The sequence below is a fragment of the Bactrocera oleae genome, chromosome 4 (assembly GCF_042242935.1).
Source record: "Bactrocera oleae isolate idBacOlea1 chromosome 4, idBacOlea1, whole genome shotgun sequence".
Classification (NCBI taxonomy): domain Eukaryota; kingdom Metazoa; phylum Arthropoda; class Insecta; order Diptera; family Tephritidae; genus Bactrocera; species Bactrocera oleae.
The window spans coordinates 17316723-17331896 of NC_091538.1; the positions used below are offsets into that span (position 1 = coordinate 17316723).

General features: G+C 34.7%; 1 protein-coding gene across 1 annotated transcript in view; it reads right to left on the reverse strand.

Annotated features, from left to right (window-relative positions):
- GlyT (Glycine transporter) overlaps positions 1–15174 on the reverse strand; it is a 105574-nt gene that overhangs the window by 23252 nt on the left and 67148 nt on the right. Inside the window, 2 exon segments of the mRNA XM_036375752.2 lie at positions 11037–11315; positions 11467–11908. Of these exon segments, the coding sequence (XP_036231645.2) occupies positions 11037–11315; positions 11467–11908 (721 nt within the window).

Here is a 15174-nt window from a genome sequence, read left to right on the forward strand (position 1 = left end):
TCAAAACAGTGATTATTTCTCTGTTCAATAATAATAAAGCCTTTTGGAACATCTGTTAAGTTACAAGGAGTTTTGTGTTGGAATAACTATGTATCAGGTAATTTTGATGCTGTAAGTGACTTTACAGATAGATACATAAATTGCAGTTTGCGACTGGATTATCGATGTAATAATAAGAATACACATTTTGAATAAGAAAACTTTTCTTTGTGGTAGGCAAAAGTTGGATACATTTGAAATTTATGATAATTTAATCGCTGACAATGTGACTTTACCGCCAAGTTAAGAGACTAACGATAATAACAACAAATAGAACGTCATATATGGGCCCTCCCCAGGCCTTTCGAGTTAGCTTAATAAGCTAACAATGTGAATTTGTTAAATTATTTAAAAATTTCCTAATTCAATCGGTAAGCTATAAAGATTTTGCACAAAACTGCATGTTAGCGAAATATGGCTTTATTGTTATCTTCTCTTCTTAAATCCCACTTACCTTTAATCTCTATATAACATATTATATTCCTACAACTCAATTTCGCTGTCTCGAATTTATTTTTGTACACTCTAACAATCTCATTTTACCTCAACCCTCACACAAATAAAATCAGCATACTTTTTCAACTTTACTTTTAGGATTTAATCAATTCATACGCCGATACACTCCATGTATGCTTGGAGAAGTAATTGACGAGGTGTGAGTTCAAGTCGGTGGCAAGAAAGATGTGTTGAGAAATTGATTTTGGTTTGCAGAAAATTATCGAAAATCTATTCGAAGGCGAACTCAAATCATTTGCTTGTTTGATGTTGTTTAATCAGCATTTTGCTTATGTAAATATTAATAGTGTTGAGTTTGTGTTTCCAAATTTTCGTGTATATGTGTGTATGTGTATATAAAGAAAGGTCTAAAGGAATAAATTGTATATTTCCTTTGTAGTCTTTTGCCTCTCTTTAAAATTACGGTAGGCCATTTAAGGCTTAAAATTTAAACAAATAATTTGGAATATTTTAACTGTATGACAACTCATTCCATGAGCATAAGGTTTTTAAGAAGAATTCGTGGTCGTGGCTAATTAAAAAGTATGTATCTAAAAAACTTCGTTGTGATCGCATGAGACGATTAGATTCGGTTTTGTATCCGGTTAAAAAGAGTCGGTTCAAAGACCGCGTATGGTTCAAAGGTATATCTCTTTCAAAAATTTGATGGCAAATATATATTGATATAAAATAGTCAAATTATATAATATCGATTGAAGATTTTTTTATAACATCTACCTAAGAAAACTATGAGGCTAACCATGTACAATGTGAATAAAAATAGTTATATTTATAACTTAACAAAAAGTAGAGTTGTTTTGATATTTTTATACTCTCGCAACATGTTGCTAAAGAGTATAATTGTTTTGTTTACCTAATGGTTATTTGTAACACCTCAAACCTGTCGATAAATATAAAGCTATACATACAATATATAAATTATTCGAATTATGTGACGAGTTGACTTAAAAACTGAGATGAAACTTGGTACACATGTTGCTTGGTACACAAAGGAGGTTCGTATTGCAGATGGAATCGGAATATCGCCACGTCCACAAAAGTCCGTTAATTGAAAACTTGTAAAGTGCTACAACAAAACTTCAAATTAGGACACAAAACCGTAATTTGGTGCAGCGGATCGCAGAATAGAGGGGTATCTGTGCTCCCTAAATATCGGTTATACCTTTAAAAGCTAGATATTAAAGCGTTAAATTTAGAGGTTTCACAAAAAGCGATTAAAAAATTGGACATTTAGAAGAAAAAACAGTACAATCACGCCTACATTCCATATATCACAATTTTAAAATTTATACGATACCAAATATACGGAACTAAGTTATTTCGATTGATTTGTGAGGTTTCTTAATGAAACTGAAATGAAATGAATATATATAAAATCGGGCCAATACTACCCAATATAGAAATTTAAAAGTTCCTGTTGGCTTTATTTCGAATATATCGGTCAATGTGTATGATATATTGGTAAAATTAAAATAAACTATTGTATGGCATATACAATAGTTCATAAGCGAAAATATGTATGTGAAATCAATCTACGAATAATTATACTACAGATAAAGATACAGGTTTTCTAGCGGACTTTGTGCCGAATGTATTAATGCCGGTTATTAGGTGAGTTATCTTCATAAAATTGCGTGGAAACATGTTCTCGAGTATATTTGAGCAATGCCAAGAGTTAATGCAATTTTCCGATTTTCCATCTAAAGTATAACCGTTAATGTTGATCAATATGTCTGATATATGTATTCTGCTTAACTCGTTGAATTTTTCGTTATATATGAAATATATTAAATTTAGCCAATTTGATGGAGTTTGAAAAATAAATTTAGTTTTTTATATACCCAAATAAAGGTTAAAAGAAGTCTAAAAAATTTGAGAACAACGGATAAAGTACAATATATGTACGGTTTATCGTAAGTAGACTGAAGACAAACAAAACAGGATTCCTCGGCAACTGGCTCATAAAACGAAAATCGAACATATTGCATATAATATATATATCAGAATTGGGTGAGTTTTAAAGACTTCATGATCCTGATATATCTTTATGATATTTAAAGATATTTCTCTTATTGCATTAAGCGTCTTTGAGTTAAACAAGAAGTGCGGTATTGATTTAAAGAAATTGCTTATAAGGCTTTGGGTCATATCTTTCAGCAAATTAAGCAAAATATATTAAATATGATTTTGAATAAGACTTGTGCTCACATAATTAAGGCATTGTAACAAAAGTCATTATTGCAACTATCTACGTAAAAAAGAATATTAAGAAAGTGAAAAGTGTATTGTCTTCACTAATTTAAATACGTTTTTTGAAAGTTTGTTGAAAGTTTTTTAAAGAATGGTCAAAAATAAGAGCTCAGCTCCATGTGAAAGAAAATCATATGGATATAAAAACTGGAGCGGTCTACCTAAAGCCCGGACTTAAACCATATAGAGAATCTTAAGAGGAATATTAAGAGAACAATTGCGGCTAGAAAACCGTCGGGTAAAGCTAGATTGTGGCAAATTTTAAGCACGAATGGTTTGTAGAAAGATCAAACGCTGCAGGGAAGCGATTTTGCAAAAGAGGTCCCCAAAAAAATAATAGCCTAAATAAAGAAAGTTTTTTAAACAAAAATTCCTATTTTTTATCTGAAATTTTTTTTTTGTAGATGACCTAATTATTTGAGCACGAAATATATATAACAATGAAGAAGAAAGTAGATTTTTGTTTTAATATTAAAATGCAGTTTTATGGAACAATGAATACATTAAATTTAAAGTCAATTCATTTAATTTTGTGAAACTTTTTTCGAATTATCAATAAAACTGAACTATTATAAATTTGTACATCATTCGTACATGTGACTTAATTGTGTGAGCACAAGTGTGTATACATGATATGTTTTTGTTGTTGTGTGGTCCTTTCAACCTCTACAAGATTTATTTAACCATTTTCATTTGCTTCTATTGTGGGGGCATTTAATTTTCAAGTCATTTGATATACACGTGCCACACGCTAGACACTATTGAAAGTGTGAGATAGTGACATAAATGCAACAATAATCATAATAATAACAACAATAGATAATAAGAAGAAAAGCGCAAGACAAACAGCATGACGAAGCGACGCTTTGCTGAGTAGCTTCAGTGAAAGAGAATTCAAGAAGTGTGTGTGGCATAAAGGAAATGTGTAAGGGTCTAACTGATGATAAACAATTTATGTGCATATGTATGAATGTGTATATGTGTGTGTAGATCTGTAATAAGCATATGAAGTGTATATGTATGTGTGTGAAGGATATAATACTAGTAATATTATTTTATAGGTATTTGTATATTAGGGTGTCCGTTATTTCCCAAGTGGATTTTGTTTTGCAGACCACCTGAAGTTTCAGGTTTTTCCTTAAACAAATTGTCCAACGTATACGATCTCTGTATTTTCAATTCAAACCTTGCATAATCATGTTCCTTTTCCCACGTACTTTAAATCTGATTTTTTGAGATTTTTATGAACGGACTATCACGGGATGCCTGTTGATGTCCCCAATCGAACATCTACATAGTGAGTCGCGTATGCTTCCGGTTAAGAAACATAACGAGCACCCTTCCAAGCAGTTTCTGTTGGGATTTTTCGTAAAAACCACCCCTGCAGTCGTCTGCTTGAAGCGGAACCACCTCCTAAGAAAATCAAGGTGTCCTTCCTTAATTACGTCGACGACATTGGACAGCACGCCGACCAGCCTTCGGACGCAACGAACTTTAGACAAGCACTGACCGCCATTCATAGTGGAGCACCTTCACCGACTCCCTCTCAGTGAATGGCATATTTGGAGTCAAACCACCACCCATCGCAGACGTAGAGCTCGAGTTGCCACGTGAATCTAGAGTGACCATTGCGCAACTTCGTTCTGGATACTGCAGCAGGTTAAACTCCTACTTATCCAGATTCGACCCCGACATACCAAATATATGTCCTGCATGCAATGAGTTTCCGGATAACACTAACCCCCTCTTTGCATGCCCAACGAACCCTACTCATCTAACAGCCATTTCCCTGTGGTCCGACTCCGTCGAAACAGCTCGTTTCTTTTGCTTCCCGTTAGATGACCTTGACGACAACCAAACTGAAGCTTACCACCCAAGCGGGAACTAGATAACCGTTACAACAACAACAATAATAATCTATGTCAAATTTTTGAAGATACCTCGTCAAATAAAAAGGTTTTCCACACAAGCACTTGATTCCGATTGTTCAGTTTGTATGGCAGATCAATATCTCAAAAAGTAAGGGACAGTCAGACGAACAGACGCATATGGCTAAAACGACTCAGCTCGTTATGCTGATCATTTATGTATTGTACATATATTATAAGGTTTCTGACATTTCCTTCTGGGTGTTACAAGCTTCGTGGCAAACTTGATATATTTTGTTTAGGATATAAAAATCATATAGGGAAATAATGGACTTTTTAGTATATATGAATGTGTTTTTTGAGAGTGTATGTGACTCTACTATATTAAATTGTTACTGTAGAACTGTCACAAGTTAACCGATATAAATTAGTTAAATGGTTTACGGAAAGCACAATTTTCCACCTTACATGTTGTTGTTGTTGCTGTACATTTCATAAATGATGCTGGATTTTTTGATGACTTTGCCATTGTCATTATTATTGCATTATCTATGTATTGTAGAACTTATTTCGATACTGTATTTGGTAATAGTATTGTACTTGGATTGTTATACATAAATAAATATATATATACGTACATAGTAATTTATGCTTGAGTATGTTTGTATTCCCAACACCTACGAAAATGTTATAAATTTACTGTTATAATGGAAAGTGACAGACTGAAAGTAACTTGGTAGATATCACACTTTTGGTCATATACATATAATATATACATTTACATATTTATGTATGCAGAAGTCGAATGTAGAATAAAGAAGTGATGTCAGAAGCTTTCAGAGAGCAGCATAAGTGACAGCGTGCTGTTCCAATATAACATAATAAAATGCTGGAAATAAATCAGCAGATAAAGCTGTTTTGCTTCGGGGAGACAATAACTGCCAAGAACAATTTTAATATTAATAAAATATGATGATAACCATATGTGTATGTATTAAATGGAGAGGGAATAAAAAACAATTAACATTGACCTTGAAAAATTTAGAATATTCATTAAACGCATATAAGGAAAGCATATACTACTTTGAACTAACCTCGATCAACAATGAGGCACTTTAGTGAACGCTACTTGCCTTTTAGATCGTCTTCTTTGCATGGATATTAAAGATAATTCATAAGGTTGCGCCATATAGGAATCTCGATTGACAATAAACGATTATGGAATGTTTTACCCAATCAAAATTAAGTTGAATTACATTTTTAGGGGCATATATCTTCGTAAAAGTCTTCACGGAATAATATCAGGATATGTTTTTATTACTTGAAGAACTCATAGTCAAACGGAACATCGTTCTGCACAAATATTTGAGTCATTCACGAAGGGAGGGTTGAAAAATAATAACCTAGAAATAAAATACAACATAACTAAACACATCATCGCTCAACAACCGTAAGTAAATTTTAGAACACTGTTTACGGCAATTTAACGCTCTTAAATGCATACCTTCGCATTGCGACCTCACTGCGGTACTGCGTTATGTAGGGAGAACATAACGAAGGAAGCTGCTGAAACGAGCAGGGTAATTGGAAGGACGCAGGGCGATAAATAAATTTTTCTTTTGGTATTTGCCTACAAAACGCACTGCCGCAGGCAGCCTGGCATTGAGCAACGGCTATTTGTCTAAAGTTTGAGTTGCTTTCAAAAAGCGAAATAATAATAATTTATGGCTTGCGGCTGCGAGTGTGTAGAAGTTGTGGCAGGCAAATGAAAGAAAGCAGAAGTGAAAAAGTAGTGATAGACTGAGTCAGACAACGATTTCCTGAACTCATATTCATACTTCGCGCTACACACTTTGTAACACTTAACTTTGTGAAAACCGTTACCAAACTGCGGTGAAGTTGAGCGACACGCAGTGCGGGTAAATAACAATTCAAAAGCATTTAAGATGCTTCATCATCTTCAGTTTCTTTTTATTGTATTTGCAGTATTCCACTTTCTATGTCTGTGTATATAAAGTTTGTCAAGAAGAACGAAACGTCGGGAACCCTATAAGATCTATATGGGATATTAGCGTTTTGCACACACCCTTTTCTCTTTAGGTTATAGCTGCCATTAAAACTAATCGGTGAAAATTAAGTCCTTGTATAGTAAACTGTTTTGTTTGAGAAGATATTTTCACGAAATTTGGAAGGTATCTACAATTTCCGAACAAATTGTTCAGATCGGACCATGATAGCATATAGCTGCCTTATACCGTACCTTTTCATACTACTTGTATATAGCATGCACCTGTGAAAGGTATTACGAGTATAGCTTCGGTGCAGCCAAACGTTAACGCTTTTTCTTATTTTGTATGAAATAGTGGTTTTTCAAACTTGTTATTGTAATTTGCCCCCAACCCTCTCACTCTATTTAAGTCAAGTGCTCACCACAGCAGGTTGCCAGCGAAAGATCAACGGAGTGGACACTTTAGAGCATTTGAAGTGCTTCAGCGTTAGAAGCGAAAGCAAAATAAGCAAATTGCAGTAAAAAAAAGCACTCAGCATTTTTCTAAGACTGTTATTGTTGTTTTTGGTTGAAAGCCTATTGCCTTACTAGAATTTCGCAGATGCTTTAGTCTAATTTTCATTACATCATATTCCTGGCAACAGTGTGTTTGTCTGTTGTCCTCAGAATTTCATTGCTTTCTTTTATTATTTTGTTGGTGGGTGAATCTGCTTCGTAAGCGGGGTGTGATTGTTGTGGTTTAACTGCGCGTTAATTTTAGCTGAGTGTGCTATAATTTGGTTGCTGAAATTAATTGAAATTTATAATCAAATGTTTAACCACAAAAAAATGTAAGGCACTTGAATCGAAGTAATGGGAATGTACGGGTTGTCAAGTACACATAAGTAATAATAGTCATACGAGTATATGTATATTAATTTATGTAATATTTGAAGAGGGCTAACATGTAGGTTGTTTGTAATAAAAGTTGCTTCAGAGCAAATTCAGTCATATAGCAGTACAAGGGCGGTTCGATAAATGTTTGGCTTACAAAAAAGAAGACAATTTTGGAAAAATGGCGATTGCCTACTTAACATAGGTAGCTTTTGGTTTGAAACACTAAACCCAACGATGCTGAAACTTCTTTATTTTGTCTAAAAAGGCGTTTTATGTAGGTCTGCAAAGTAGGCCTTCGTGGCGGCGCAGTCCAGGTCGACCAATTTGGCTGCGGCGATAGCGGATGTATGAGCGAGTGTGTCTTATGTTGGAAAAGTACTTTCTTTCTCTCGAAATGGCCCCCTTTTTTGCGATGCTCCGTCAAATCGAGATATATTCTCATATTACAATATATTACTCAAAAAGTCGTACTATTAGTGGGTAATTTTTCTCATTATCTTTAAAATATAAATACATATACATATTTTCATGTTCTCTTTTCTTGCTTTGTCCTCACGTGCTCAGTTGAGAAAAAACAAAATAGGCGTAACGTGAGTCGATAACAGAATCGTTTGCTGGCGATCTTTGGCAAATCGCTCGATATCGAACAAGCAAAAAAAAAAGGCCGTTAACAGCAATCAGCATGCAAACTTGCCTTGTGTGCCTTTGAGCGCCTCTGCACACACGCGAGTTGCAATTGAATGTTCACTAAGAACAACCTTAAAATGCTTTCACTCCTCACACACTTCGTACACTTCTCGGCAGCTCAATCAGTTTATGTATGTATGTATGTACTAAGTGTGCCCTTCAACCAGGAGGCTGTGTGTCTGCGAATCTGTGTGCTTTTGTATTGCTTTCCTGTCCATACGGCAGCTTGCCTCCGCGTTTAACGTCTACGCGCTCTACATTTCAATGCTTCCGCATGGGCAATAGCTAACTTTTCACTTCCGTTTCCGTAGCTACACATTTTCTGCTTTTACTTTCTGAGCACGCGAGACAAGAAATCGATAGCGATGAGTTAAAGACGCGACAATGCGTTCTATATGGGGTGTGTGTGGGACTCCAATGAGCGAGTGTCATTGATAACACATACACACGGTGGTTGAGGGTTATGGAGGGAGTCGGGTTTGAATAAGAATTGCAAAATTTCATCTGTTTCTACTTCTATTTTATTTACACAGCATTTATATATATATATATATATATATATGTACATGTATGCTTGGCTTTTAAATCGCTAAGTTTATAGTTTGGCGTTAAGAACTTAATAAGAAATGCAATAACATATTTAATTATGATTTTTATTGCATCATTTCTCCTTTTTAATAAAAAAGTTTATGGCTTTGGTACTAAATATTAATCGCAAAACCATACCGCCAATATATGTTCAAAATAGCAAGTTTGATGGTACTGCTTTCAAAGTATTTTATTACCTATTATATCTGTAACTTCTAGTGATTTTTTTAAATAAAATTACAACTTAAAGTAACGATAAAGTTATCCAGCTAAAATCAATAGGCATTGAGTTTACAATATTTCGAAATCTCATCACGTGTCAGACAGTTTTATGTACGTACTTCTAAATTCTCAATATCTATTTTATGTACGTATAACTAATTCCAGCGAGTTATCTCAGAGCTCCAAAGTCCCTTTAGTTTCGAAGTGCATTTTCACTATAAACAAAAAGGGCCTTTCATTGCTAAATTTGTGGGCTTTTTCTCTTCTTTTTTCAAACTACTACTATTTCTTAGAGATTTACGAAAATTTGGCGTCTGAGGTTATCAAAAATTATATACTTATGTATATCTGATCACGGCCTTTACACAAGGTTTATTATAAAACTAGTTTTTTTTGTGATTTGGATCAAAGCAGCCTTCAGACGGATTATTTTTTGGAACGCAATACCATCATAAGAGCAACCCAAGCTGCCGTTTCTTACGACTGAAATAATTATTAGGTAAGCTTTCGGCTAGAGTGTAAAATCACTCAGTGATAGGGCTCTTCATCTAGAACGCTAAAAAAGGAATACCTGACGTAACTCTGTACGTGTAACAAAAAAGTTTCGTGCCTTTTGATATGAAACTACTCTCAGAATATATCAGGGTGCAACAAGAATAAAGTGGAAAGGTCGAACGAGTCAAGAGTTAATTAGCAAGAGTCAATAAATCAAAAATCTATAAAGTGCCATAACTCAGCTGCGCCACTGAATAATGTACATTGTACCTCACAAACTACTACAGCTTTTATAACCAACATTGCTCAGGACAAGTTTTTTCGGCTACTCCTCCGATAGTATTCTCCATATAATGGTAATGTTGAAAACGATAGCTTATCAGAAGCATTAAATTTTACAGCAAAGATGCTACGGAAAAGCTTTATAGGAGCCGGGGTCAATATTACAGAGTGGGAGTGACACCTTCAAGGTGAACTCGCATATATCAGACATCTGATTCTTTTATTTTACAGTTTACAAATCGAGCACCAATGAGTATATTCCCTAGCCCCATATACTTGTATCTAATTCGATTTTCGAATTCCGGTTGACTTACACCTTGTATATCGGTCAATATGTGAGCTATCTCAATGAAATTCAGAAAACGTCTAATAAAATCATATATATATATATATTAATATCATTGTGCATGAAATAAATAAAAGCGAGTGTATACTTCCCCTATTATAAATACCGAATATATGTATTTTAAAACACCCCTTTGACTTTATTTTTTATATATCGATCAATCTGTGAGGCTTCTGTGTGGTTTTCTGGCATTGGGACAATCTATCCCATATTATCAATACATCAACTTCAAACTTGGGGTTTGCCTTTATACCGTATATATCGGTCAATGTGTAAGATATCCTATGAAAATTACCAATCAAGATACCAATATGATTGTAATTCATTAACAATTTTGTAGAATAGGGAATAATGAACTCTTTTTTTTACTTTTTTATTCAAGTTTGCTAATATCCGGCTTTAATCTTTGAAAACTACACGAATATAAAAATTTCCGTTACAAACGAAGTTAGCCCTTTCTTACTTGTTAAGTTGATATTTGTTTGGAAGTCGGAGTTGATGGTACTGATTTCATTCACTGCGTTCATCTTCTCCCTCTCTTGAAGTATCTTTGTGTGGTTTAAGCTTCGAAAGCCTTCGCAACCCAATCTAAAAATTTCTCAGCGCAAGCCGATTAAATGAGTTTTAATAAATTTGCGTGTAAGTTAATTAAGACACCCACACAATACTTTTCAATCATGGGCTAAAAGCTACACAGCATTAAATAAACTTTTAAATCTCCTTCCAAAAAGTTTCGAGCAAGTAAATGCGATACAGGAAATTTTAATGAATGTTCTCAAGAAATTCGCTACAAATTATTTCACTTATTTAAATTATACATTTATATAATATTAAAGTAGATAGTTGTCGTTGTACTTACTTTCAGTACTCCATGCGGCCTCACAATTCTGCCATGGCAACTGACGCCGAAATGAGGCGCACATATAGAATATTGTCCAGGCAATAATCAAATTATAGTAGAGCATTACAATGGCCGATACGATAACCATGCCAGCGCCGAGACCACGAAACAGCGGACAGAAGCGACGATAAATGGCCACAGGCCCCAAAGCGGCATACTGGCCGAATGAGAGCTCCATGAACATGAGCGGCAGACCGGCGATAATTAACATTATTGTAAAGGGTATGAGGAAGGCGCCTGCAGTAGGAACAAAAGCGAAATATTAGATACAAGAATGAGATATTATGTGAGAATTAGAGTGACAAAGTTAATGGATGTTAATGTAATTTGGTAAAATTCTTACTTGATTTCCCTGTTTCAAACTTCGAATATCAAATATTCAACTTACCACCACCATTATTGTAGCAGAGATATGGGAAGCGCCACACATTGCCCAGCCCCACCGAGTAGCCGAGCAATGAGAGTAGAAAATCGAAACGGCCCGTCCAATTGCCACGCTCCGGTTCATTAGGATCACCGGTGTCGAGCGCAATTAGCGCTGCGCCGGAATCACCACCGCCGATGGCGACTTTGGTTGCTGGTGTAGTTGGTGTGTTCGGTGGATAGGTGATCACATCGATGGGTTCGCAAGCGGTTGGGCCGCCTGGTCCATCACCGCCACCATCACCACCAATTCTAATGCTGATGGCTTTGCCGTGTTGCGCGCTGCTGGTGCCGCTACTGCCGACGGTTTTGGTGCTTGTGGCAGCTGCGGTTGTCACGTTGCTGTTATTGTTCGGCACTTTAGCGCTGGCGGGCAGTTCAACGGTTGTGAAGCGATCCTCATTTTGCTGCGTTATACAAGAGAGAAAAAAAAAAGTATTTAAAATATAGATTCATAGTTAGCGGTCAGATATAAGTGATGTGTAAAAGTGAGCTTAAGTTAGTTAGAAATAATTCAAAATATTGACTATATTTTGTAAATGAGGATAATTGAAATATTATTTGAAAATTTGTTTGGATTCGTGCTGGAGCTGCAGAATAAAATCAAAACCCAGTAGATGGCAATCAGCAGAAAACTACAGAGAGAGAGCATATCCGTTATGCGGTTTTATAATTAAAATAATTTCCTTTTATGGAAATGTTCATTAACCGAAGTCAAGGAACGACTTTATTAAGTAAAGTGTTTCTATTAGCTCTTGCTGTTGTCTTTTCTACCTCTATCACTGTCAAGTACCGTTATTCTAGAAATTACTGGCTTCGGTCTTCAAAAATGTATTACTAAATTTGATACAGATACAGTTTTGTAGCGGAATTCAATCCTCTTATTACATGAACCATTCCTTAATAGGGCCAATATAAATGTTATATTTTTTCTTTGTCCTTTATTCATCACAGTCTTTTATTCAATGATATCACAGTAACATTGTGGTATAACTAGATAGAGAAGGGCAGGAAATGGAGTAAAAATTAATGTCCTTGTTAAAGGCAATGTCGAAATCGATGAGAAAGGATTTGGTGCTATTGCCTTTTAATATACAGGGTGCTGAAAACTTTAAACTAGGTTTTAAGTATATTATTTCTTTCCTCTGGGAAGACACTTTTTTTGTATCTCAAACACAATTGGCCATGGATGGTTGTTTACACTTTGCAGAGATATCATAGATCATAGATCGATTCACTGTGGTCCATTTTCTTCGGTGAATACGAAATCAAATGTCTAATCCAATTTTACACGATTCCCACTTTGGACCAAGAGTTTGAAATCGAGTTAACCATAACTTGGCTCGGGTTCCAATGTTCAAATATTCCTTACTTAAGCTTAAACTTAAGCTAAAATATTTAAAGATTTTCGGAGAAACTTTTTTCTAAATACCGTTATATTTAAAACTGTAATTCCAGCATGAAACCGAGTTATCGCTAAAAAAGAGTTATCGCTAAAAAAGAGTTGCGATAACTCAGTTTCATGCTGGAATTACAGTTTTAAATATAACGGTATTTAGAAAAAAGTTTCTACTATTTCATTAAAAGTTAAATGTGTACACAGTAAAATCTACCCTCATCTGCTTCCTCTTCTGTTTGCACTGAATTCAGCTTAACTCACGCCTACTAAATTAGCTGAGTACTTCGCTGACTTTAATTTACAGCTTAAGAGTGGAATTTTCGCCAACACTTTTAAAACTCTTATGCATCCGCTCAAGCATGCTAAACTTATATGTATTTATCCTATATAACGCACACAGACACACAAAAGTTGTATTGACTTTGAAAAGCGCGCTTAATCACGCGCTTAATGCAACACAGCTGTGTTTACGCCTAAAAGTAGATTTTACCATAAATTATTTCTGTATTTGTTAATTTGTAAAATTACAATAAAAATAATAGCATTATATATGGTTACAATATTGCCAAATGAAGAATATTCAAGTGCGTTTCACGCACGTAACTTGAGTATACCACTTATAGGAATATAAATATTAGGGTGGAGCGAAAAAAAATTAGTTTTCTTGGTTTAACCTGGGGGTAAAATCTGTAGATTTAAAAAAAAAACAAATTTTTGGTCAAAAGAAAATTTTTTTTTAACAGTAAATTCCGAGTTAAAATTTTGTTTTTTGTGCCAAAAGTTTTCTTTTTTTATAATCTACAGATTTTACCCCCAGGCTAAGCAAATAAAAAAAATTTATTTTTCGCTCCACCCTAATAAATATTATATATTATATTTATTTATGATATATTTTCGCCACATTTCCATTTGAATTCATTGAAAAAATATATATTTCGCATGAAAAAATATGTTGAAGAAGATACTTGAGTGGTAAATTTTAAGTATTCACTCGATGAGTTGGTAATGTTCGCGCGAACTTCTTGATCCTGCATTAACAAAGCGCATTTTGCAGTTGCTGTTTTTATACTTAATTTAATTTGCATATATTTGAAGTACTCTTGTAAATTATTAATACACCAACACTTAAACAAAGAGAAATATTGATGAAGGCATTCGACAATTTATAACTCTTTGTAAGTACCAGCTGGTAGAAATTTGTTTATTCTTAACAGTACTAGTAATAACTAATTGAACTGAAATTTTGAACACGTTCTTTTCTCTTCAACATACTGTTTCGGTACGACCGAAGATAAGGTATTTTCTTGTTAACTAACTTTTTCATCACTCTAGCTTATTGATATCTTCAAACAGAGGTCCAAATTTAATTTAACGACTAATTATACTCAAAAAACAATTTTATATAGTTTTCATAAAAAATTGGAATATGAAATATCCAACATAGTAACATGGAGATATACATTGTCGAGTTCTACATTCGTACATACGATTCAACCCGTGGTGTATGACCAAACCTTTAGCCCCACAGTATTCGCCAACTCTCCTCTTGAGTTTGAATTGGAATTAAGTCCACAGAGCACATGTTATATCAGTATCTCACTAATATTCCGCTATTCATTTATTAATACAATAATGCAAATGCAACAAGGCGTAGCCATTGTTTCACACTTGGCCATTAAAATCTAACTGAAACGCGCCATTGAGCTGATAATTAGGTTTATTAGCAGCAAGCTGCAATATCATGAGCCCATCCACACCCACACCAACACACACACACAGTGGCGCGTGATCATATTTAATGGTGAGAATAGAATACACTGAATTACATAGTATTGTAATTATATGCATACTGTGAATTCGCAGTTGGCAGCGCGCTTGACCTTTGAAAAATTACGCGCTGGCAATTATTGAAAATTTGCACGCAATGAAACGGCTAGCGAGCGCGCTGAGTGTAAATGCAAAGTCATTGTGAGTGCATATGTGTGTGTTTATTTAAAATTCGCTTTTCCGCAAATAAATTTCTATTATTCATTTTGTGAATTGCTTAATTATTGACAGATGACGGCAATCAACACTAAGCGCTAACACTCAAACAACCAACAACAGTATACTGGGGAATTATGTGCCACAAAGAAGGGTGCGGGGTGGTGATGCGGCCTGTCACTTACTTGCAACAAATGCATAAACAATGATGCAACGAAATGAATAAATGAATGGCTCACATGGCAGCGATGGTATGATATACAAACACATAATTATATGCATGAGACGCGA